This window comes from Aphelocoma coerulescens, chromosome 1 (genome assembly GCF_041296385.1).
Source record: "Aphelocoma coerulescens isolate FSJ_1873_10779 chromosome 1, UR_Acoe_1.0, whole genome shotgun sequence".
Lineage (NCBI taxonomy): Eukaryota > Metazoa > Chordata > Aves > Passeriformes > Corvidae > Aphelocoma > Aphelocoma coerulescens.
The window spans coordinates 103,519,168-103,545,010 of NC_091013.1; the positions used below are offsets into that span (position 1 = coordinate 103,519,168).

A 25,843-nucleotide genomic window follows, 5' to 3' on the forward strand; every position below is an offset into this window, starting at 1 on the left:
TACAACCAGACCATTACATTAAAATATAATCAACACATATGAATTCCCAAATAAGAAATCTAGAGAGAAAGCTGCCTATTTAATTATACATTCCAATTAAGATCCTGATCTCAATGCACGAAGCTTATCCGAACATCTCACTGTTGGCCCAGTTGCATTAATTGAAAGTCACATTTGCAGTCATTGGTGCTTCTACTTCATTGCACTGTTACAGGGTCGATCTTGTCCTGTGCTTTCTCTTGTGCTCTATACAAAACATCAGTTCTACAGCAAAGCTCTGCTCTGGAAAGGTTGGGAGCTAGAGCTAAGCACTTAGAAGTGCTAATTGAAGCTGTGTGCCTTTTTTCCAAATAAAGAGCATGCACAAGTTCACAAATGTTGTACAAGAGAACATAGGTGAATTAAGATCATAAAAAACCTAAAGTTTGGAATGTTTCAAATGTTTTTACATGTTCATACTAGATCTGATTTTATTCTTACACAATAAAACATTAAAAGGTCCAGAAGAGCAAAGGGCAACTGCTAACAAGATAAAATGTGTTACAGCTGTTCTCTTCATCTAGTCCACATCCTCACACAAGGAACACTTAAAGAAGCTAGCAAAAGATAAAGGTTTTATTAGCTGTATCTTTGAATAGAAAGCTCATTAAATCTACAAAACTAGTACTAAACAGAAATACACACTAAACTGAAAGAGGGCAAAGGCCATGCAGAATGTTTGGCTGTTGTGCAGAGCTTCTGGGGCTGGGTGCTCCTGTGTGACACCACCAGTCTCCGTGCAGGAGATTGGAATTGTTCAATTCTTAGCCCTTCTGAAAGAGCAGTTGTTTGCAGTCTGGCTTCAGTTCTGTGTGTGTAATTTTTGCTGGTCAAACAACCCGAAAAGTGACAAATGTGTCTTAAGTCTTTAAAATGGGGAGAAAGATTAAAAGAAACTGGAGGGAAGAGTAGTGTTGCTGTGTAGACACAGTAACAGCTGTGGGAAATACATCATGGACTATTGCAAAGAGACAGGGTATGACCTGACGGGTATTAAAGAAAATAATGAGTTGAAAATGCAGCCAAGGAGATGAGGTGCAGGCATTAGGAAAAAATGTGTAGTCATTCAGGATGGCAGTGCACTGGGAAAAAATACCTCAAGGACTTGGTGCAGATATCATGAGTGTTCCCAATTTCAAAACAGGTTAGACAGGCATTTGTAAAAAATTACTTGGGCATTCCATTTGCTACCTGTAGCCTCTTTTTAACCCTAGCTGACAGTGATCACAGATGGGGCAGGCTTCATAATACTTTTATCACAGGAGGGATAAAGATGTCACAGATTGGCTTTATGGACTAGTGATACCCTGTGGGATCAGCAGAATGGCATATTGAATCAATGCAAATTCCAAACTATTGACTACTAGGCACTGACCTCAGACTTTGGAAGCTTAAATATGTTTTGTGATTGCTGTCTGACCTATTTCTTTGTGAACAGGATCAAAGTAAACTCTTTAGTCAAGTGAAAATTTGGGATCGTGTTCAGTTCGGGGCAAAAGCTGTGTCAGAACACCAGCACTGGGGCTGCTGAGAAAGATTTAAACTGTTCCTTTCTCATTGTCTGACCTCACGTGGGAAGTATTTCTGTCATGGTATTCTATCCCATGCTTACTTCCTTTTTTTAGCTGTGATCCAGTTCTGCTTTTGTATTTGCTTCCTTTTGGGGTGGTTTTTAAGATTTGTTATTTTGTAAAAGGCAGTATTTCCCTTGGAGGAGCTGATGTAGAGTGACTGAAGAGATAAGACTGAGTTTTAGTCAGGAATTGCCGAGTTCTGCTTGTCAGTCTGTCTGTGAGCTAAGATCAGCTTGTTGTTCTGTAAAAACATTTTGTCTCTTAGCCACTCGCCGACACCTTCTGTGGCAGAATGTTTTATACAGACTGATACCCTGCTCCCGCTCAAGTGCTACTGCTGATCTCACCGTTTTCTTTGCAAATAATAGAAACTTGAACCTTCAGTGTATCTTTAAGGTGGATTCTGTTACTTCCCTGCAAACATCTGTGGCATTCAGATCATATCTTGCCGTGGGTTATGCTCTGAGTACCTGTGAGGAATGGTTTTATGTAGATAGATGCAAAATGGTAAATGAGCATAGCTAGTGGCTGAAATATTTTACATCTAAAATTATGTTTTTATTCTCTTCTAGCCATACTGTTAGAAGACAGAAATTCCAGTGAGTCTGCCTGGAAGAATAAAATTTCTATATCTGCCCTAAACACTCCAGAGCCAGCAATGATGCATGAGCCTTTAGTTGGCAGCCAGAAAAGGAAAGCAAGGAAAACGAAGATCACGCATCTTGTCCGAACAGCAGATGGGCGAGTGTCACCAGCAGCAGGAACACTGGGTAAGGAAATTGGAGTTAAAATTTTATTAAAACTAAATGGTTGGAGAAGGTTTAAGAGTACAATCAACTTATCAGGGCAGTGTTTCTAAATTAGCTTGTTTTCATACCTGCTTGGAATGGTCATTATTTAAAATACAGGTATCAAACCGACTGGGAAATCACTGAATCCATAATGGCCAACTTCTTTTGTTTGAATGACCAAATCTGTCTTTTCTCTAGATACTTCACTCTAAGAACTGTGAGCTGATACAGAGGGAAATGGAAAATGGTTACCTTTCGTAATTTGTTTCCAGTCCAGCAAAGAAATTACACTGCATCTGGTTATAGTTTGTAAAACTGAATTCCATAGTATGACAGTTAATGCCAGAGTCCTTGTTGGAGTTCTCCAGTAAGATAAATCTTTCGACTGCTGTATCTAAAGTATACACAAAAGCTCTCTTGCCTGACCTAAAAGATCAAATTCAGTTGAATGCAAAATCAGTAAACTGCTTTATAAACCTTAGTATTGTGCTTCTGACCCAGTAGCTTGGGTCAGAAGAGGTTGTAGCATGAATCAGATGACATTGGCAGAATCAAAGTCCTAAAGGTAAAGGTTCTGTTCACACCAGGCTAGTCAGCATATCCATAGGCTGCAGTGAATTTATTGGCTAGATCTGCATGCTTAACTTTCTTTCTTTGCAGAGGAGAAGCCGAAAGAGCTGCCACAAAGTACTCTTCAAAAATCATCAAGTGCAGAAACAGATTGCAACAGCGAATGCTCCAGAAACACAGAGACAGAAGAAAATCATAGTATTACGTCAGATATGCCAGCGGTGTCTGCATTTTTTAGCTTAGCTGCTCTGGCAGAAGTGGCAGCCATGGAAAATGTACACAGGTATGGTTTTCTTTTCTTCTTGCTATCTTAAGTAAACAGTGTGACTGACAGCTTGTTCAGAAAGCATGTGAATAGCAGACTGTTTAATTTGGCCTGCGTTTCCTCTTCCACAGCTTTCTATGAATGTGTGCTTTACACCACTTGCTTAGTAGTGTTAAGTCTTCACCTAAATGACAGTGTAATCTATTTAGCAGTTAGTAAAATGATCCTTCTCTTACCTGCCAATTTTTGTATGTAAACAGGTTCATATGCTCCTTGCGATTGAAAATTATCAGATGCTATTTGTCAGATAATAGCAGATTTAAATAGCTACTGCACTCTGATTTGCATTTTCCAGTGGCCTAAAACCTAAGATGGTGGAGAGAATTTCATACATTTTGAGATGGAGTTTTTATGCTGAACATGGCTGAGGGAAGCTAACTTGTTATTCTTACTCTTTTGCTTTCCTGTGTAGAAGGCAAAGGAGCTGCAGAATAGCATGGGGCAGAACAACTCTGGGTGATGGAACGCCAGGGTAGTTTGGGTTGGTCCTCTCAGTTGCTGAGTAGGCCATGCATACAGATAAGGTGGAGAATGTGCAGGTTACTGAGGGCTCTTGAATCAGTTCAGCATGGTCAGACCTGTGATGGGAGTAAACAAGAAGTCCTCCTTGGCTCTTAATTATCCAGTGTTATTCTTTCATGGAACTTACTGGCTATGAAACCCCATCCTCTCCTGCAGTGGAAACTCAGTGAGGAATCATTGGGCCAGTTTGAAACCATCGCAGCCTCTGCAGGTGCCATTTGACAGGTGGCTGGCTGCCTAAGCAACTCCTCAAGGCAGCAGTTCATGAAACCATTCACAGCCTCAGTTAACTGTTCTTCTCCTGGGCCCTATTGATGAACCCAGTCCTTTGTGTTCAGGCTGCATATCAAATGCTCAAAGGCTTTTTAGAAGCTTAGGAACCCTACAAGAAACAGATCTGCTGGTTCCTCTCTGCAGAAGCTGTTGTCTTGCTTAAACACCGTTGTGTTGGGTGAGAAGTGATTTCACGCTGCAGTCAGCCTGTCTGTCATGATAAGCCTCAAGATGGGACTTGTGGAAGGGCTGTGCTAAGCTCTGCTTTCACTCGCACCATTGTGGTTTCATTGATTGCCATTAACATTGACCAGAACTATACAAAAGCAAAAGGATTCACTCTGCTGTGGTTTTTCCTCCTTGTTCTTCTAAGAGTTCTTGTCCTCCTCGTCTCTGTTGAAGTGAGCTAATGTTTTGCAGAGCTTTGTGCTCGGGTCTTTCTCTTTGAATCCCATCTTTCATCATGTCATTATGTAGCTCGAGCAATGCAGCACCTTCCATAAGGCCTGAAAACACCGGATCAGCAAACATACAGCAACTGTTGGAAATGTCAGCTTGTAATCATCCCGAGGGGGAGGTGAAATGACAACAGGGGAGGACTCTCCCAGCAGAAAGTTAGCCACATCTCTCTCAGACTTGGCAAATGGAAGTCAAAACAGAAACCTAAATCTTACGGGCTAGATGCTTCTCTGTTTTGTGCTCTGTCAACTGTTTTTATCTTTTGCAACTCACTTTATTTGCAAATAGCCAGGAGAAAAGAATTGGAGGTTTGCTTGATGTGTTTCCTCAGTGTCTGAATTTAATTTATTAAATAGTTTCATAGAGCCTTGGGACATGGAATCCTTCTGGCAGAGTGGTTTTCATTTGAAGTCTTCTGCTTAGCTTTATTTACCTTGTGCATGCCCTGGTTAAGCACTTGCAAGTCTGAGCTGCATTTTGTGCCAAGGCCACTTCATTGCACTCCGTTGTGTGAAGCACATGGGTACCTCTGCTAGGGGTTTCTGCTGGGGGTCTTGGCTGGGCCAGAGTGAGGGAGAGTGACCTTGGTGTACATAATAATCAGGCCCCAGATTTTCATTGCTACAGAGATCAAATACTGGTACAAAAATAGAACCTCACTTGTGAGAGTACATAACAGGCAGTGACATGCTTGGTGTATGTATTTTAAAAGGCAAGCTGCCAAGGAGTTCTCCCAAGTCAATTTATGGACCATGACTGATGCTGATTTCCAGCACATAAATCTGGCACAGTTTATTTTTATGATACCCTGTGCTGGGGGATCATTTGTAAATTAACACTGCTGTAGTAAGGAAAGAGATATGCTAGGTTAATGTAGTGATAGGTCATGTAACATGGAGGAATCCCAATGTGCAACTCTGCTGATGAGTATACTTCCATATTGCTTAAAAGCTGGCTATTGACTCGCACTAACATGATCTGTGCCTCTGTGCATTTACCTTCTTTTGCCACAGGGGCTGTATGCTCTGCTCCTGAGGGCTGCAGCAGCTCCCTTGCAAAACGAGTAACAGCACTTGCGCATGCTTAACTTACTCTTAGGCTGTGCACTTTGCTTTGAGTAGTCACATGCCATCACATCTTGTTTTTTCCTGCCCTTGCATTGTGCTGTAGGTTGTCCTCAGGATACTGTGTTACTGTTGCAGGAACACCTCTGAAAGCACATGTAACCACAGTGTGTGACCACCTGCAGCAGTGAGCAGCCGCCGTGCCGCAGTGTCGGGTGTTAGACCATACAGCTGCCACTTGCCCTCCTTTCTGGTCTGGTAACAGCACCTCCCGTGCTCCAAGTATTGATGGGTGGCTTTTCTTTTGTTCTTTTTCAGAAGTCAGAGGGCCACACCTCTCCCACATGATGGACAGCCAAATGAAATGTCTCAGGCTCCAGTGCTTATTTCCTGCGCTGACCAGTGAAGCTCCACTTTATTGTAAAACATTGTGCTTTACCTAATATCCTAGCCTTGTCTTTACCAAGGGAAGCTAGTCAGTCCATATGATGGAACTAGAGACTGCAATAAAGTGCTTATTGCTCTGAGTGGCCCAGAATTCACTGGAAGCCAGATGTTAGCAACTTGGGCCAGGTCCTCAAATTGGAACCCAGTATGTAGGCGGGTGATATTGTCTGTTAAAGAACTGAAATGGAGTGGAATGATCCCAGAGCTTGCTTTCTATTGAAGGCTTTTAAACAGTAAACAGGTGGTTGGTGTGAAAAAGGCTGCCTTTACTGTTAGCTCACACAGCATCTCTTTTACCAACCAGAGAGTACGACAACTAGTTTCATATAATACCTAGTTATTCTAAATGAAAATGAAAAAAAAAAAAAAAAAACAACAAAAACACTGACGCACTGCACTAGTTACTATTAGATATTCTTAGTCATTTTTGTACATGAAGATTTAAGTTCTAAGATGGTTTATATTAATAGGTTATGCCTACGTTTATATTGTAGAATGAATTTAAAACCTGTTCCAGAGAACTCAAGGCAGCCTGGACAGATGTACCATTGTTAGCGGTGTTTGGGCAGCCACGAGGTCCAGATGTTCTGCACTTTTATATTTGCCACCAGAGTGGTAGAGTTTACTGGGAAAAGTTCTGACAGGCTACGTTTGGGTTTGTTTCTTTTTTAATTTAGCTTTGAATAACCAGGATGATGTGCATTAGAAAAAGGAGTGGTGTATGGAAAAGAAAATACTGCAGATAATTGACTTGTCTTTCATGCCTTGGAGGGTTCCTTTATTTTTGCATAGATATCTGAGCGACTTGGTGAAACTTTCCTGTAAACAAAAAGTACTGCAAATGCGTTTTTCAAAAGTGACCTTAGTATTATTTCACAGTTCTGAAAAACTTAAAACCATGACTTTTCGATATAGTGTACACCAATACACATACCTTTTACATTTTACAGACACTGGCATTGTTGTAGTTACTATGCACAGTCCAAATCAGCTTCAGAGTTTGCATAAAGAGCCAATTACAGTTTGTGTTGGTAAAGTGGAAAGCTGTATACAGTTAAACTAAAGCTGAAGAGTAGCGTTTGACTGAATTCAGACTACCAAACAGATCCATCTGCCAGTTTCTGTCTCTGCTTGTGTTGAATTTTTGTGCTTTGCTCTCATAAATACATCCCAAAAGCAAGCCAAGTGTATCACTTGGCCTGTTACTTTCACTATCCTGACTTACACTATTGTATAACCAAGCATTGATTCCTACCAATAGATGCAAAATGATCACTAGTAATTGATCTAAAGCTACAAATTCAACAGGGTACTTCTTCTATAGCACAAGATGTTTCCCTACTTTTTGCATTGTAGCACAACAATTTACCAAATTGGACTCCAGCAATAATTTTCTATTAGTCTTCGTCATACCGGCTGAACTTTTGATAGTATTAGATTGAGTTTGAAGTTCTTTGAATTAAGTCTTTAAATGATGCGAGTTTACATCATTCTATCAGGCATTCTTATTTATACTTGACTGAATTGATAATGTGTTTTGGGGTTATTTTGTAACTAATTTGATGTAATAGCCATATGGACAGTAACTATTAATGCTTGCTAGGTTTAGCCTTCCATTGTAGTTAAGTGAAAGTCTCTGGTTCAGTGTCAGGAAACAATATACAATGTACCACATGAGTTTTAAGAACAGATTAAAGGTCTGACAAAAGGCAGGTAGCTGGGGAAGTGTCACTGAAACAGCACCATCGAGGATGCATGTGTTGAAAGAAGGGAACAACAGAAGAACAACAAAATTTACAAACCAATGAGTCAGTGAAAAGGCTTTTTAAAAAATTCAGGTGAATAAATGTCTAAGAGTCCCTAGAATGCCATTGCAGCCTATGGTGGTATTTTAAATAAGATTTTATTAAAGTTTTATAAGTTATTTTAACAAGACAGGAAAAAACTTAAAGACTTAAAACTTGTGGGTCACAGCAGGGTGGCTGTTGGAGTTTTGGACCACTTTATAATTAGCTGAAATCCAAATATGTTACAGTGCAGGCCGTTCACGTTGACAATGGTACTAACTTATTTCTCTAGAAACCTTTAGAGTAGATATATTTTTGTCAGAGCACCCCATCCTTCCTCGATTTAAATTTCAATATTGTTCCTGGAGATATTTCTGTATATTAATGGTACCTTTTTTAAAAGAAACAGAAAATTACTTTTTTCTATATGAATTAATATCTTACTTGATCTGCTTTTCCTTGACTTTCCCTTAGAGAGGGGGTAGGGTTGGGTCAGTTTACTGGATATGACTGTTTTCAGATACTTATAAACCTTTTTGTAGATATGCTTAATTTTTAAGCGATTAGGCACTGAGAGTAGCAGAAATCCTGCAAAGCTTTATAGTTCACTAGGCATTTGCCTTTGTTGGTTCTCTGAGTGATGTCTTGATTTGAGTAGCTAGAATTTTCCCTGAATCTACTAGAAAGGGTATCAGTATTTTCAGGTAACAAAGTCTGTTAGCACAACAAAAAACTTCAGACCAATATCTTACTGTATTGGGGTTGGGTTTTTTCCTTGTTTGTTTTATTTTAATTTTTATTAATTTCAGCTGCTTTCATTTTGGAAAATCTTATTGCTATTGTGTGTACTTCAGTATACCAGCAAACACTGTTACCTGTTAACACGTTGTCCACAAATGCCTCTAGAGAAGAAATTGTTGCACCTTATGTATATCTCAAGCAAACCAAAATATGATGCTTTTCTGCTTTGTTTATTCTGAATATGTTGTATCATACTTTACTGAACCCATTTTAACTTAGCTAAAGCTATCAATATTTATGCATTTCACATTATTTTCTGGATCTGAACCTGTGTATAAATCTTTCTTTAAAAAAAAAGACAAGCATTTACTGTAGTTGTGCTCTGTGACTTATCCATGGGAGGGGGGAATCTTGTCTCAAGTGTAAAATGCAGTACTGTCCCAGTTTTCCTTGGCTTTTATTTATTTAGTCATCTTTGATATTTCATAGTTCTGAGGCATACAAAATGCATTGTTGTAGCTGAAGCTACAGATCTAAGCAGCTGGGAGAAAATTACTGTAATGTCTTCTTAATTGTTCTAGTACTGTATACAAATATGGGAAAAATGTTCTGCAGAACATTTGAGATGCAGATTCTTATCCCCACAGTAGGCTATTTTCCAGGTATTAGACCAAATCAATCAAAACTCCATGATCTTACAGGTCTTTTCTGACTAAATGATTCTGAAAACATCTATGGAGATTACCTAGTGCTCTGCTTATGGCAGTAACTACCCCTTGAATGTGCTGTGATTTCAGAAAAGAATATATTTATTTAAGATGACTGAATGCTCTTTTATACTAATACAGTATCCCAAAGTCATGAGCAAGAGACTTCCTGGTAGTTTGGGTTTCTATTTTATAGCATTGGTGCATGACTTTTGAAATTAAAGTGATACGCATTGTTGGAATGGGGCACAAGAACAAGGGACTGGTAGAAGTGTGTGGATTTGTGGTGTTTAAATTCCAGCTTTGGTCTGTATTATTTGGATGAAAGCTGCCTTTGTAGCACAAGGCTGAAGAGCATTCTGCAGTTTGTATCAAGTAGAGAATTGTAAGTTATGTCAGTACAAGGGAATGCCTTATAGTTCGGATGCTGTCTTTTGCAACAGGATATTAATTGAAGCAGTTTTAATTTCCACTGCCTGTTTAGCTACTGTACAGATACTGAACCAACTGAAGGCAAGTTATAGACATGGGGCAGCTAAGAGCATGAAAGGAAAGCTGTCCTTTTTTCTCAGTATGGCAACATTATGGCAACAAAGGGGAATTAGAACAGAATTTAGATTTGTATATATGTGTGTGTGTGTGCCTGTGTGTGTGCCTGTGTGTGTGCCTGGGTGTGTACATTCTGAAAAAAAATTATGTAGGAAAACCAGAAACATGATGGGTCTACAAGACACTATAATGGATGTCGACCCTTTTGAGTGCACTCCCTTTTTTTTTGAATGCTGAGTCTAATATGGCTACCTCTCCTAAAAGACTACTTTTGTTAACTTCCATTTGCTTTCGGGCTTGATCATGTAATCTTCTTCGCCATTGATATCATTTGTAGATCGCTGTGTGCTTTATTTTCCAAGAGCAACATTTATATAGCACAGACACCATAAAGGCTGAATATACAGTGGTAGCCAAACAATGTTGCTGGAGCATTTTTGTTTAACCTCTGCCACAGTCATAGGGGTTGCAGGACATGGCCCGCTAGCTCTGCTTGATTCAGTGAGATCAGTTTCTGGAACAGGAGAAGATGCAGTGCTCGTGGGGTGGTGGACTTCTGATGTTTCCAGAGGTGTTGAGTAAGCCACATGCTGCTCTTGAAACTTACTCTGGAGTTTATGTTTGCAGTCCTGATTTCGCAGGGAAACGTAACTGTGCAACGTGTGTTGTATGCCCTACGTTATCCATTAGATGCTGTTTGTTTGCTGTGCTTGTTTGATAGATTGTAGACCTCCTAGGTAACTTTGCCATGTTTTCCGATACTCATGGCATTCTCCTTACCTTGTACATATTTTCAAACTGTCAACTACAGCTGCCAGGATGCTCAGGCACTTCAGGACACTGAGTGCCATGAACAAGTACATGTTTAGGCTGTGAAAGCGTTGCCTCCTCCCCTGAATTCCCCAAGAAGAAGGCACAGTGAAGTTTATGCTCTGACTGAAGTACTACCATAGTCATTTATATACTCAGTGTTTTATAGTGAACTGACAACTTTGAAGAAGCTTATGAGATGGATGTCTATTTTATGTTCCCCCACTAATTCTTTTATGGCAGAAATCTAGGAAGACTTGACATGAGATCTCTACTCAGCAACACACCTAAGCTTAGGCTGGAAACCCTCCTTCCTTAAGGGGCAGTACTGTTGGCACTGTGACAATGTGGGAGCCCCGATCACGGACCACTATGCTCTTGGAGTTAAGCTTGGGCTTGCGTGATGTTCCTGGGGGAGGCACATCATCATCATGACCTAGGGCCTTCATTGAGGTGGAATTTTAAAGCGACTGCAAATAGCTTAACATTTTGTTGAGTTCTTCCAAAGAATTATTTTGTAGTTTCTGGGTCTTGGCTGTTAGCATACACCAGCAGACCCGCACTGAACTCCACTGGAAAAACCACGGTTCAGGATACCTAACCAGGCTCCCAAATGTAATGGTCTAGTCTGCTCTTTTCACGTCCACAGCTGAAACCTTGTTTGCCCCTCAGTATTTCTGTCCTCCAGTGAGTGGTTGGGTCTTTGAGGGCAGCAAAAGCAGGAGGGGGCATGTATGTGCATGTGTCTGCACATGTGTGTACATATACATGCACACGTCACTGCAGTGACTTCAGCATGTACTCTGTACAAGAGCGTTCCCATGTTTGCTCATAAAACAACTTGAAGTTTCTCAGATGATAGTTTTCCAACTTCCTTGCTAGATTTTGGTATCTTTCCTTCACATTACACACCATAAGGTGTGAGTTTCAAAAATCACACCTGAAAAAACAGAACCTGTTAATCTGGATGCTACAAAAACCTTCTTTCTCAGCAGTGCTTGCTTTTAATAACCAGTATCTGTTGACAGTTTTAACACAACTGATTTGCTATGATCTTTCTTCTTGGAGCCCAATCCTTCAACTTCTATTCTCACATGTATTTCCACTGAATTTTGACCTAGTGTTTGATTTTATTCTCTCCAAAGTTGGGTGTAAACATGCCTTACAATAGTTCATCTCCATCAGTGGTGTAACAGAGCTACTGCCTTCTTAGTTGTGTCTAGTTAAGTCAATAAGCACATTTATAGAATGTCATATTTTATTCAAAAACCTCTAATTTGAGATTTTTAAGTGCACATGTTAAGTCATGTGTATAACATGCTAAAGTACATTAAACTGTGATAATGAAACTGAATAAAAATATTTAATAAAAGATTTGAAATATTTGATAAGGATCTTTAAATAGATTTCTTCATGTTCATTCTATTTTGGTTATCTAGTGTGTGCCTGTAAACAGTTTCCCATTTAAAACTAATGATTGCAAATAAATACTATTCAAATGGAGCTTCTTTGATACTTCACCTGCTTTTCCATCAAATGATTGTTTAACATATGGCTGAGTTAGCAGTATTGCAGAATTTGTTTTTAGCTACAGTATGAACTTGTTGGGGTTTTTTATATTTAAACAAGCTCGTTTTCACCTGAAAATGGAAGATGCCAAAACCCAGAGATGGATCCTCAGAACTGTAAGCAGTAGTTTTCTGTCACATCATCCACTCAGCTTCTACACAATGACTGTGAAGATGTCACTTATTTTGCAAAGAACTTCTGCTCAAGTGTTCTTCCTTACATGTGTCTATACTGGGAGCTTCCATTTTATTGTTTAAAACTTCTGAGCCCGGTTCAGCACTGTTGACATTGTTTAGAAGATCCACAGATCCATTCAAGTGCCCCAGAATTCTTTGGACTTACATGACATGAAGATGGAAATTGTGGGACAGAGAGCCAGGACTCAGTGCAGTTAGGCTTTGGGAGAAAAGTTTGCCTTTTCTTCTGAGCTTTCTAGGTATCTACTTCATGTTTCTGGATTTTGTCTTCTTTGCACAACTGGGAAGCTTGTTTATAGTCAACAAAGATAAACAAGAAGTCATTCCACAGAAGAAGCCCTTGCTATGTTTTCAATCTTTGGACATAAGAGAACTTAATTCAGAAATGGTTTCTCTTAGAAGTAAGTATCAAGTGACATCAATGTTTAAACTTAAAGGTAATAGGTTACCACTACTTTGGAAACTTGTTTAAACCAGGAATCTGTTCTGCCCATATATTTTACCCTCTTGGGGCTTGAAAATTAGACTGTTGGGGATCTTCTCTTTTTCTGTCCTTGGATGCCTGAAACCTCCTTGATTGCAATGTATTTTTTGATCACAAAAGACCCCATAACAGACTTCATGAAGCCAGTAGACACTGGCTGTTCGCATGGGAGCAGATCTCCTGTCTCTGAATCAAAAGCAGCAGAAGGGAAACTTTTAGGTTTGTGGGGTTTTTTTAACTATGTGCCATTTACTCAGGAAAGAAGAAATGTATGCAATCTTGCAATGCCTTTACTAGGTGTGCATCAGTAGCTCTGCAGAGAAACACCAGGAATGGAAAAGCTTCAGCCTTTAAGGCCATATAAAGGTCATGGGGAAGGGGAAGGAAAGTTCTGATTCAGTGAGCAAAAAAAAGTGGAAAAAATTCTAAGAAATACATGTTCTGTCAATATTGGATGCCCAGTCCGGGACCTTGAAGTCACTATTCACTTTATTACTAAATTACCTTAAAACAGTCGTCTTCATTCCTCGATGCCCCATCATTTCTCCTCTGCTCTCATTTTGTTCTTCCAACCAAAGACCTGCTGCATTCAGCTAATTCTCAGTGCATCTAGATCATGTTTGTTACCCAGCTCTCGCTCAGGTTGCTTTTTGCAACTGCATGGTGTTACACTGACTCTTAACTGTCAGGTAAGGTAAATTTCCACTAATACTTCTGGAAAAACACAGGGTGAAAAGGCATCATGCGATTCAAGCACCATGCTTTGCTAGACGCTGGTGTTCTCCCCTCAACAGCATTTGTTGGGTCCCTTTCTTTGTTCATCCAGCAGTTTTTTAATGTGCAGCTAACCCTGCTTTCAGAGAGACTTTTTGTTCCTACAATGTGACAACATGGAGTGAGACACACAGTATACATACAGTAGCCTTGCTGTACACCAGCTCGTGGCGCTGTCCATTCTCCAGTAGGACACTAGCACTTTGTAACAAAATACAAGATGCGTTCCTATCTCTGCTGCAAAGTTCTGTTTTGTTTTGTTTTCTGAAATAAAACCTGTAAGATACAACATCTACCTTCTTATCCAGTGTCAGATTCTTTTGTGTGGACTGTTCTTGGCACAGCAACAGTAAGAAATTGAGCTCTAATACAGTTGTATTTAAAATATACTTGAAATTTCATCAAGGCTTTATTGATTTCTTCCCTGATAGCAGAATCATTAAGTGTCCAGCAGAAGTGTGCTGGACCATGATGTCACTGCTGCAAGCCCAGCTGAAACTCTGGTTGAAAATCCAGCCTATATAAAGTACAAAATATAAAACATGTATTCCATATAGAGCAGCAGTTTAGCTTATTCGTCAGCCTGTGAAGCAAGATGAGCTAATTGAAACAGACTCAAAAATCAAGCTAGCTGAGTCAGAATGACAGGCTTAGTTAGCATTGCAGCACACTAAGAGAAGGCAGGTGTTGCCATCAAACAACATCCAATTTAAGAGAACAAAGTGGGGTGGAAAGAGAAAACCTGAGCTCCTTCCAATCCAAAAGGAGTTTTTGGAATACATCTTTGGAGTACAAGTTCCACATATGGCCCACCAAAGGCTTCCCAGTTGGAGCAGACCATTAGGCTTCAGTCAGACCAATCTGAGTATCAGTTCCCTTCCTTCCAAGGGTGGGTTCCCTTAATACCTGCTCAGCACCACTGGGTTATTAAAACACTGTACCATTTTTAGGAGTTAAGGAGACTTTGGAAGTCTGTCAGTCCCTATCTGTCAGAGTTTAGGATTTTTGGTTTTGGTGTCAGTGTCAAGTAATAGTGGCTTTTGTAATGGCTCTGGAGTTCATGTGGTTTTGGTCTTGCAGAAGCAGTGTCATTGATTCAGGCATGCCATTGGCATCGGTCAGAGTGATGTCATTTGAAGCAAATTCACTGGGCATCTCTCTCTTGACAGACAGACAGACTGCTCCCTGTTACGTTCTGAGATGGTTATCTGGTTTGGGACTCCCAACTGTGGTGTTTGTCACGAAGCCGGGCTCTGGCAGGGAGAGATTCTTTTGCAACAAGCCTCTCCTCTTCTGAATGGCAGAAAGTTTGTTAATGCCTCAACAGCTTTGTGTGGGATCTGTTCTTTGCTGCAGCTGCTTAGATAGATTTCTGTAATACAAAATGAAACAAACCCAGCTGGGAACTTGATGGTGAAGTTGGACTTTCATGAGCTTCCAGGTTTCAGTAGGCAGCACAGAGATTGACAGGTTGTGGCAACAAGGCTGTGTTTCCTTTTGTTTGGAAGAGCAGTGTTTTCTAACGGAAGTAAGGTGGCAGGGAAATTACCATCACAGCAGATGGACAATTCATTGTCTTCAAGAGGTTCCAATTTCAAGGGCAAGGTTTGCCAAGCAGTCTAAAAAAAAGCAGAAATTGCAGTTGAAATCTGTGGCTTGGAATGGATGCTGTGTTTTGCTTCAGTGACTGTAGCAGTAACTTTTCATTTAGAAGTAATGTGTGAGCTGCTCAAGGGGTGATGCTGTTCTAAACCATCCCATTCACTCCTAGATGACAGATGTATTTGGCACATGGTGTAAGTGTTGCTAACAAGTGCTTCCCTGCAAGTACATCATAAATAATATCAAGTGCTCATCATTATTTTAATCAGTATTTAAGAAAATTCTTCTTGCTGTCTTCAGAAAATACACTGTGCTTGGCTGGCACAGGGCATAGTTTTACACTGTAAAGTAATGGAGGGAAGCATTTGCTCTGTGACTGTTTAATCTTGGTACATAATTTTTTCCAAACATCTTTGCTAGTAACTGTAGTGTACCACATTTAGGACATAGCTAATTGAGCTCTGGGATGTTTCAAAGTGAAGGTATCTACTTACTTCCCATGCAGAAATCCATGCCAGCAAGGAAATCTCTTAGGGATGAAGGGTTGCATTTTTGAAATAACTAATTTATGAGGGTTTTACTCATGATACATTTCCTGGGTGAGAACCTTGAAAACACCATAATACACAAGAGTCAGTATAAAACCAGTAGCTTCGTATTCACGGATTCTGTTAATCTGCAACTAGTTTAAAGAACCTAGACAAAAAACCAGATGTGTGCTGTTCCACTTGGACACAGTGGTTCTCTAGTTAATGGCCAAGAGTTGCCAGCAGGGATTTAAAAGCATCTCTAATGATGAGATAAAAATGTATTCTTAAATAGAAATGTCTGGACTTTTAGACCACTCAGAAAATACTCAGTATGCTTTGCAATATGAGCAATTTTTGTGTAGTTTTGATTAATAAAACCACAAACACAGCTATTTCAACGATCTTCAGATAAATAGAAAATGGCAAATATAGTTTTTTAGATGCTGTGAGTTGCCTCAGACCTAGGTGGGAGTCCCTTAGCAGCACTGGCCTGTCACACTTGACAGTGCTTGTGGGAGGATGTGGTGGCATGCCTGGAATGTGCATCTGTATTCAGCATTAAACCACCATCCCATAAATCTCAGCCGCTGGAAATCTGTTTCCATCAAGATACAAGGGACATAAACAGCATAAAGCTGTTTAAAAATCAGAACTTGCTGGGTTTTCCACTTTTGTCAGATCTGCTGCCCCACTGCAAAATGCTTTGTATTTGGTAGAGATGGATCTTTTCCTTGGATCTTTTCCTTGGTTTTCTTTATGTTGCAGGAAGTTGGGAACAAACTTCACTTGCCAATCTTTCACCTTGCTTTTCAGTCGTCTTGCCTTTCTCGCCTCTTTTTTTGAGAGGCTGAACACTTGGTAGACATCAGTAGCAAAACATCCCACAGATTTTCAGTAGGATGGACAGTATCCCACACCTTCCCAAGCTACTGCATAACTCTGAAAAACCCACAGTGTTTTTTAAATTAGTATTTTAACAACAGTTTTCCTGAGCCATGGCTGTGTGTCAAACACAGCTTCTGCAAAAAGATAGGCACAGGGAGGTGGGATTCTGCTGGGAAGTTGATAGAGCAGCAAAGCTGGGCTCCCCAGGCCGTTCTTGCACCCCAGCTCTCTGTAGGAAAGCCCACCAGCACCAGAGCCAGGCACCCAGCAGGTTTTTGAAACCTTACAAATTATTTCCTCCTCCTAACAGTTTGTTGTGAGAATAGATTCACAGTTTTTGGGAATTTGGCCTGGTTCATTTTTTAGTGCATGGCTTAAATTCACTTTTTTTTCTAAAAGCCAAACCAAACCCCCTTCAGCACTGCATATTAGACTACAACGTTCACATGAACTCTTGCTAAGCCTTAACTTGCAAAATAAAACTCTTACCACATTTCTAAATTTCTTTATTAGAGAGGGAAATGACAATCCCCAGACAATTACACTTTTTTCTCCATAATTACTGAAGAAATCTTCAGATCAAATAAACACAATATTGGCTTTTCCAGTTACCTTGCTCATACGGCCTCACCTAAGGCAACGAGCACACGTGGGGGAAGCCTGTGGGATCAGACGTGCAGCATTATGGCTTTCCCTCCAGAGAAAGCACCCTGGCCATTGGGAAGCTGTGCAGCAGCCCCACTGCATCCAAAGGGATGGGATAAGGGATGCCAGCTGACAGATGCTGCAGACAGCTGCAGCCCGAGTTGCACCTGCAGCACTCACATAGCCAAGGGCTCTTGCTGTGCATGTCTTGTCAGTTCGTAAAATGTTGCTTTTTATTTCTGTGTCTTTCACCTGCTTGTGTTTGAAAGGTGTTCTAGGCACTTTGCATGACAGAGATCATGTTGGGAGAGCAGTTCCCTGCGGGTTTGAGTTGTTGCAGTCAGAGATTGGCAGTGGAAGCACTGGATACTTGGCTGTTGTAAACTTCATCCATCTCCTTGAAATACTGTTGTGGTGGTTTTCTCAAGGCTCTGTGCACAGGGCGTAATTGCTGATGCAAAGACATTTTTATCCCCTTGTTATTGTTACTGAACACTGCTTTCATCAAGAAACATGAATTGGGGAAGGATGCCACAGACTTTCACAATTAAATCTGTCACTAGATAGCCTTTTTGCACCCATGTGAAATGTATAAAAGGGGGGGGGGTTAACTCAGGGTACAGACAAGCCTATAAGGAAAGACCAGCACCTCCATAAATCAAGTTCTGCATTTTCTGCTTGTGTTTCTATGGTGAGAGTGGGTCAGCAAGTTGCTGAAGTAATTGCTTACTGCAGAAATGGTGAGCAGATGGATTCCCAGTGCCATCCGTAGGTGAGCGTGGCTGACCAGTGCACCTGCTGCTGTTTGTTCGCTTCCTTTCCCTCCTTGTAGGTTGACTGCTGTTACGTTGCTGCATTAATGGTGCACCATAAGCCAGCTGAGAGGAGCTGGGAGTGGGAGGTCAGCTTTGGGCACTCGTGTTAGAAATGCAGCGTCACACATCATCATCACAGTAGTGTTGCTATTTCCTAAAGGTCTTTTGTCCTGATGTTTGTGAGTGCCTGTTTTAAAATGGCCCAGGCTCCAAGCTTGACTTTTTTTTCTTTTTTTTCTTCTTTTTTTTTTTAGAGACAGAGTCATGTTTCATGTAAACCACATAATTTCTTTGGCTACTTGTAGCAGATTTTAAAAACCAGCTGCTCTTTGATTGCCCAACCCCTGCAATCCATGGGCAAGAACCAGCAAAGGATTTTTAAATGAGTCAGTGGTTCTTGTCAGTGTGGGGATTTCTTGTTCGTTACCAACTTTTCAGCAGATCAGTCCACATTTTTCAAGATGGAAAAAGGCTGAGGGAAAGCTTTCTGTGACAGCTTTTGAAAGTCAGGGTGAATATTTCTGTGTGTTCTTGGTTTGCTGCTCCCCATTTTTATCTTTTTTAAGGGTGACTGTATATATAGACTGGGTTTTGGTGGTGTGTGAGGAAAGTGTAAGCTGACTCTTAACAGAATGTCTGAAGTGCTTGTGTGTGTTCCTGGACAAACAGCAAGCTAAGGCAGAAAACCAAACAGCCAGACAGGATATTAAACACATCCTGGGTTGTGGCAGGATGAGATCTTGGCAGGATTTGCTTGGTGCAGAGTCACAGGGCCAAAAGGGACTTGGAGACATCAGCTAGAGAATTTCCATGGCAGGTTAAGCTATACTTAGCACAGACCTGACAGGTGGATGGGTGGGTGTTGAACTTGTCCTTAAAAGTCTCTAATAGGGGAGAATCAACCATTACCCATGCTGTTTTTTCCAGTGTTTGACTGTCTTTTTGAGGGTGGTTTATTCCCCCAGTGCCTAAGTACAAAATTTTAGGGTATAGGAGACGAAAACAGTGTCCTCAAATGGCATTAGATAGAGGAGCATTTTAACTGTTTTTATAAATGCAACTTTAGAAATAATGGTTAGATAAAATCTGAGACAAGATTTTCAAGGAGCACGAGCCCAACTTTGCTCACCACAGGGCTCCTCCATGCCTTTGAAACCCTCTTTCCTTGAATGGTGTGTCAGGTTGATGGTTAATAGCCATATCAGAGAGGTTCAAAGAGACCTTTCTCCTCATGCTGTGTTTTCTATCCAGTAGTTGCCTTCAATTTTTTTTTCTTTCCAGAGTTCAGACAGTGAAAAAACAGAAAACCAAACCAAAAAATCCCTAGCCCCAAACCAACCCAGCGTGCCAGCCTTTTTCCTTGGTACCCTTTTCAAATACTACAAGGCCATCAGTAAAGCCATATTAGGAGGAGGAAACCAAAGGAGAACAGCATCCATTTCGTTAGGCAGTGCTTGTGCCAGCCACAGCAAGAGGCTGGAGAGCCAGCAGGGGCCAGAGCCTGCCCTTGGCCTACAGCTGTCCTCTTTCTGCTGCCTCCTGCCTTGGAAACAAGCCTTTTTCCTGATTATCCTCTGCTGGGATGCTGCTAGCAAGGCATCACCTGTGCTTGCAGCAGGACCCCAGCCTGGGGTCTGATCCAGCCTCTCCCTGGAAGACATGGGAAAAGCTGCGTGCAGTGGTGTTGGCAGTGCAGGGTCCAGGACATCCTCGGGTCTCTGCTTTGAGACAGAGACCCATGGCTGTGCCTGCAGTACTCTCTCCAGCTCCAAACTAGGACTAGTGGAATAATTCTGAAAGGCTTAGGAGAGTAATGGAGCAAGGCCAGTGTGCTGCAAGAGCTGTGCACTCCCCTGCTGCCTGTGCACCAGTTTACCTGGGGCAATGCCACAGTTTATTGAGGAGTCTCTGAGGGACAGACCATGCTGAGAGCCCATTACTGGGAATAGGCATCTAATGGGGAAGCAAAGGGGAGAGAACATACCACAGGCTGGGCAGTTGCCTTCATTTTCTGTCTGTTCTGGCTCGTCAGGAGGCTCTCTGCCTGGACTTCTGGTCGCTGTGCCTGCTGCCAGGGCAGGGGTTTGCTGTACTCACCAGAAGTTGCAGGTTTGCAAGAAATGCAAACTTCTAACACTCTACTGATCCAGGCACTGGGAAGAGATCGCCCCAGGCACACTGGCATGGGCTGGGACCCTTCTCCAGGCCCACCAGCCCTGCTCTTCTGCGTCGCCACACAAAGCTGGAGGTGGGGAAGGCAATGGCAAAGCCCCCAGCTTGGGCAGCAGGCAGCATTAGTGCCTCCTGCAGTGCCTGGCACCCCTTGTAGCCCCACACGGCCACAGTCATGGCCAGTGGCACTGCCCAGGGCTGCTGAGGCTGCTGGGGTGCTCTGAGCACCGGCCCTGCACAGCCAGGGCTCTGTGGTCTCGCAGGGAACGGCTGCAGCTGGTGGCAGAGGAGGCATTCAGTGCCCATTGTTTGCTGTGGTGCCCCAAGGCCCCGTTGAGCTGCTCCATGTGGTGGTACAGAGCTGGGCACTGACACCCAGGGAGTCACAGCAAAGCAGCACAGGGACTGGGTGCTGTGTTGAAGAGCTGAAACAAGTGGTACGACAGGACACAAAGCAGAGGCTTCCTATGGATGCTTGCTCCAGGTGACATCTGCCCCAGTTATGGGCATGGGTATAGCAAGGAGCTTGGATGGATGGGGGACCCAGGTCTGTTCAGTTCCAGTATGAGCCTTTGATGAAATCCCATGCCAACTGTGTGCTGACCAAAGACTGACTTTTAAGGGCAGTATTGAGAGAGAAAATATTAATGGCTAAAAAGGAAAGGGGGGCAACAGAGCAGTTTAGAAAATGCAATTCCCTCAACAACTTTGTTTTTGGAAGAACTGTCACTATAAAAGGGGAAACCAAGCTTGTGGGAGGGATGAAATTATTTTCCCCAAGCCCAATAATCAACCTGGCAAGGATGGCTTAGTGCTAGGAGTTTTTGCTCCTGTTGTCACACACAAACTGTGAAACAGGTGGATGCCTATCAGGCTGCACTTCAGTTGTGAATTAACCAGCATGTTCAGTAGTCCTCGGCTTTCACCATCAATATAATCTTTAGTGATGCCTGGAGAAGGAAAAGTGTTTTCTTCTATGTTTCACAGTTTCTCTCCTGCTCTGATAGACTCTTAATCCCTCGTGCTGCCCCTGATTTTCTCAGAGCTGCTCTCCCCTGGGAACCCTATCTGGAATAAGCAAAACCAGGTTACAGTGGAGACAAAAGTGACAAAAAAAATTGCACTTTGCAGCAGATCAACCAGATCATGATTTCCAAATTACACCCTGTTACTCAGTAGTCAAAAAACCACAAGAGCAGCCAGTACAGATGACTACATTATAGTGTAATTTCTTCTCACTTAAAATTTGTCCTTCTTTTTTTCCCTTCTTCTGAGCATAGCAAGGTGCTTCCCACATTTTCCCTGCTGTTGAGTATCAGCAAGTGCTTTGAGTTTTGTAGAGCTGGAGAGGAATTACAGAATTGAAAAGTAACACTGATCCTGTTACCCTTGCATGCACAAAATTCTTAGCAAAATACAAAAAAAAGTCATTTCTCTTGTGTTGTGCTTGCTCGGTGTATGTCAAAAGCAAAGCGAAGTCTAAGGGCATAAATAAGGTGAAGTGATGCAGGGACTGAAGTGACTGAGTTTTAAGCAGTGTCCCTACACAGTGTCTTTCCTGATACAGGCAGAGGAATTTACATCATGCACCATAAAGCTCAGCTTCCAGCTTTTGTGTGCACCCCTCTTCTTGTGGTACTTTCCTGCCTGCTCCCAGTGGGTACCTGGATGAGACAAAGAAGGATACCTGCTGCTTGGATAGCTAAGATTGCATCTGAGTTCACATGAAATACCAATGAGGAACTTTCTAGCTTTACTGTTTTGTAAACAGAGGTGCAGAGGGCAATGCTAAATTCAGCAAGGATGTGTTTGCCTGGTGGAGTGCACATGGTAGGTATGCTCATAGGTACCGGCCATCCTTCCTTCTCTAACACTGCAAATACATCCTGTTCCATCAGGGCATCCTTCTTTCAAATACCTATTTTTAAGCTCCCCTATCAAAATGTCATAATTATTAGGGGAAACTTTATTTATTGCCACACTTTTCTTGACACGTTTTGTGCTTTATCAAAGATGGCTTTTGTTGAGTGTGTGCTGTGTGCTTTTGGCCAGATGTTGGAGCTTGCACTGCGGGTTGTTTCTGCCAGTGGTGTGTGCCTGGCTGGGGGGTCCAGGGGAGCAGAGCAGTCACTTGTGCAGGTGGGACCATGCTGAGTCCCACAGGCCAGATCCTGGTTTGGCAGGTTGTGAGGAAATGCGGCAGGCTGTGGGGAATACCCTCAGCACTGGTTTGGTACTTGAGGCAGAGCAACTGCGTATCAGGGTGTGATCACTGATTTGGGAAGAGGCTTCTAGAAACTCCCATGGCAGGGATTGTGTTAAGTGACATCTGTGTCATCAACAAAAGTGGTGTAGCATCTCATGTTAGCAGCCAGGATTGGGCTGAGAGCAAAGTGATAAAGAGAGGCCTTGTCCCTCCATCCCTGTTTTCAGGAAGAAATCCGTTGGAAGGGGTGCCTGTCTGCATGTGCGTGCTCCCACTTTGCCTTTGTCAGTGGACCCCATGGCACAAACAGGGAGCACACTGGAAAAGGGTGGCACAAAAGGCACCCTGGGCCTTGCCAGGTCCTCACGGTGCTCCTTGCAAATGTCTCTCCCTTCCTCATCCCCTGCTGGCAGCTTGGGCTTGGCTCTTGGGCAGCAGCAACAGACAGCACTCTGCTCCCTGCCCGCTCTGGGGAGCATGAGGCTCCAATAGCCCAGCTGGAGATTTGACCAAAATGTGTTAACAGCATTTCCTCAAATAGTTTTAATTTTAATAAGTCATATTTAGTAGCCTTAAGGACACTGGCTATGTGAGAGGAAAGGGTTATGTCCTGAAAACAAAGTTGGATGCATGGGTGATGTGTGAAAGGCTGCTGAGAACTTGGTGTGGGGTGAGAGGCATCACATCTTCCTTAAGACAGAGGAGCCGTTGCCATGTGGTTGAAAAACGTGGCAGAGCTGACAGGAGAGAAGCACTTTGACTGAGAAATGTTCTTTTAGATTAAACAACAAAACTGCATGCACATACAGACTAGATCTTCATAACGCAGCAGGCTTTGACAGTGTACTGCAGCATTATTGCTATTTATAATCGACAATTACTAACACTATAATCCAGTAAACTTAGTGGTAGCAATTACAGCAACATAAATAGCAATCCAGATGACTAAAGGCATTGCTGTCAATGCAGGTGGCAGCTATAGCATTAGAAAAAGAAGCTGGAGGGAAGATATCAGGACTCAATATGTGAGCTTGGGTCTGCTAGTCTTTTATATACCATTTTTAATATACTTCCTGAAATGAAGCTTCAGAAAGGTACACTGCCTCTTTAAAATTAGTCTAGGAACTACAGGTAGTTCACATTATTTTTAAAATAATAAATCTCTATATATATCTATATTAAAATATATATGTATACATAAGTTGGCTAGCCTACCTTGTGGAAAGGCTGCAGCTAAACTAAGTCTGAGCTAATATTGTATTACCATGGTCTTCTGGTTTGTAGATAGCCCTTCCTTATTAGATGAGGTTCTGTTCTTGCTCCACAGAAGGTGCCTGTGTATATAACTCCTTTGTATTGCTTTCTGCAGAGTCCCTTATATATTTCTTACTACTAATGCTGTGTAGAAAAGGAAATCCAGAGATTTTACTACTGATAATTAACCATATAATGGCCATTAGCAAAATAAAGATTTAGTTGTTTGGGAACAGATTATTTATATTGTGTATGGTTTATTGCCTGATAACTTGTTTGGTGACTGGATATTCTTTTCCTTCTCCTGGTCCTTTTCTGCTTTTTCCAGCTATGGTGTTTACTCCTCACTTTGATTATCTAGCAGGCAATAAAGTATATTGTATGTTTTGAAGCCAAGTGGTGTGCTCCTTACTCGTGCACCGTGGGGAGCAGCTGTTGGTGTTGGGAGCCGGGGCTGCTGCGGGGCAGGAGGCAGCTCTCCAGCGTGGCTGGCACCTCTCCAGCTGGAGCAGCCAGGGCCCAAGCGGGCACCAGGACAACAACCTGGCAGTTCCTGCTCAAAGGAGGCAGCTGCAGCCAGGAGCCGTCATAGCCCTGCTTCCTCGGCCATCCCTAAGGACATGGGAGACCGTGTGGGCACAGAAGAGTCACTGCATGTCTTCTGAACTCAAAACCACCCTTTTTACTTCTCTGGCATGGACAGCAGTGGCAGTGGCAAGTACTGTCACTGTCACTGGCAGCTTCTGGCTCTCTCGACAGCCTCATGCTGCTGGGGTTTCACCCCGAGGAATGGATATGGGCAGAGCTCTGTGCTCATGCCAGGCTCAGGTCCTGTAACAGCAGGGGCACTCTGTGCTTTCCTACACACAAGGCAATGCCTCCTCCATCCCCCGCAGCTACGCAGGCAGGCAGCGTGTGCTGAAACACTGCTCCAGGCAGCACACTCACACACGTGTCAAACAGCCCAGACACACCTGGTCTGCTTGTTCGAGGCTGCATTGCTTGGTTTGCTTTGCTTTGAATGGGGAGCCAAGTTCTGCACAGCACTTCCTCCCTCCTGACACCTGGGGGATTTTTTTCTGTTGTTCAGAAATTTCTCTGCCAGATGCAACTGGTGGGAGTGCACCTTTGGTTGTGTTTGCAGGAGGAGCACATCCTTCTCTGCTGCATTCCTTCCTCAGCCTGGCCACTCAGAGGCCACCTGTCACCCCCCAAGGGGACACAGAGCATCCCCGGTGCTTTGCGCTCCCTCAGCAGCCCTGGTGCAGCACGAGGGGCTGCAGGCAGGCCACTCACCCGACAAAGCTGCTCTTCTCCAGGAGCCAGGATGTGGATGCATGGCCCCGCTGCACTCAGGGGACAGGGGGAGCAGAGTAAACTCACCTCCCACTAAAGCTCCCAAACAGCAAACAGCTTTGGCATCTGGGAAAATGAAGCTGCTAAAAAACTCAGCCTTTATCAGTCAACATCATTTTCTGGTGTTTGTTTTGCCCCATTCCACCCTGAAGCAAAAGGTGAAATGGTGGCACTGCTTGTGCAGAAAAGGTTCCCAAAAAGCAGTAAAAACCTCTCATTTGTAAGTCAAAACAGAATTTTTTTGTTTCAGTTCTGACGTTCACATATTTTGCTGGTTTTTGCATGGGTGTATGTGTGCATGCTATATATAAGTACACCTTAGTCCATCCTTACTAGTAATTTAAAATTATGGAATTATTCCCTGGGTACTGGTGCTCTAGATGGTGGCAGTTGTGATCACGACAGTATTTTTACAGTTTTGCATTTGTGCAGCCCTGCTGGAGCTCCTGCCTGAGCCCCTCTGGTCCCTGCATGATAAGCTGGCTTTCTTGGAGAGAGGGGACAGGCACAGGCTGCTGCACATGAGCCCTTGAAAAGTACAAACCCCCAGTTTAGTCCTCTATCAATCTGCACCTCTCCTGCTGGGAAAAAAAAAATGTGTCTTTTTTTGTGTTAATATAAGTATCTAGGGATTTTTTTAATTTTTTTTTTTTTGGCATCAGCAGAGAAGATGAACCAGAGACTTGCATCCAGGAA

The 25,843-nt window shown here is 42.5% G+C and overlaps 1 protein-coding gene across 17 annotated transcripts in view; it reads left to right on the top strand.

Annotated features, from left to right (window-relative positions):
* The window catches only part of BBX (BBX high mobility group box domain containing), a 153,462-nt gene extending 129,280 nt beyond the window's left edge, over window positions 1-24,182 (top strand). For all 17 annotated transcript variants that reach the window (XM_069022140.1, XM_069022250.1, XM_069022219.1 and 14 more), the window contains 3 exons: window positions 2,186-2,383; window positions 3,065-3,257; window positions 5,936-24,182. In XM_069022140.1, coding sequence (XP_068878241.1) covers window positions 2,186-2,383; window positions 3,065-3,257; window positions 5,936-6,023 — 479 coding nt within the window. In that variant the 3' untranslated portion in view covers window positions 6,024-24,182. The remainder of the gene's footprint in view (window positions 1-2,185; window positions 2,384-3,064; window positions 3,258-5,935) is intronic.
* The last annotated feature ends 1,661 nt before the right edge of the window (window positions 24,183-25,843 follow it).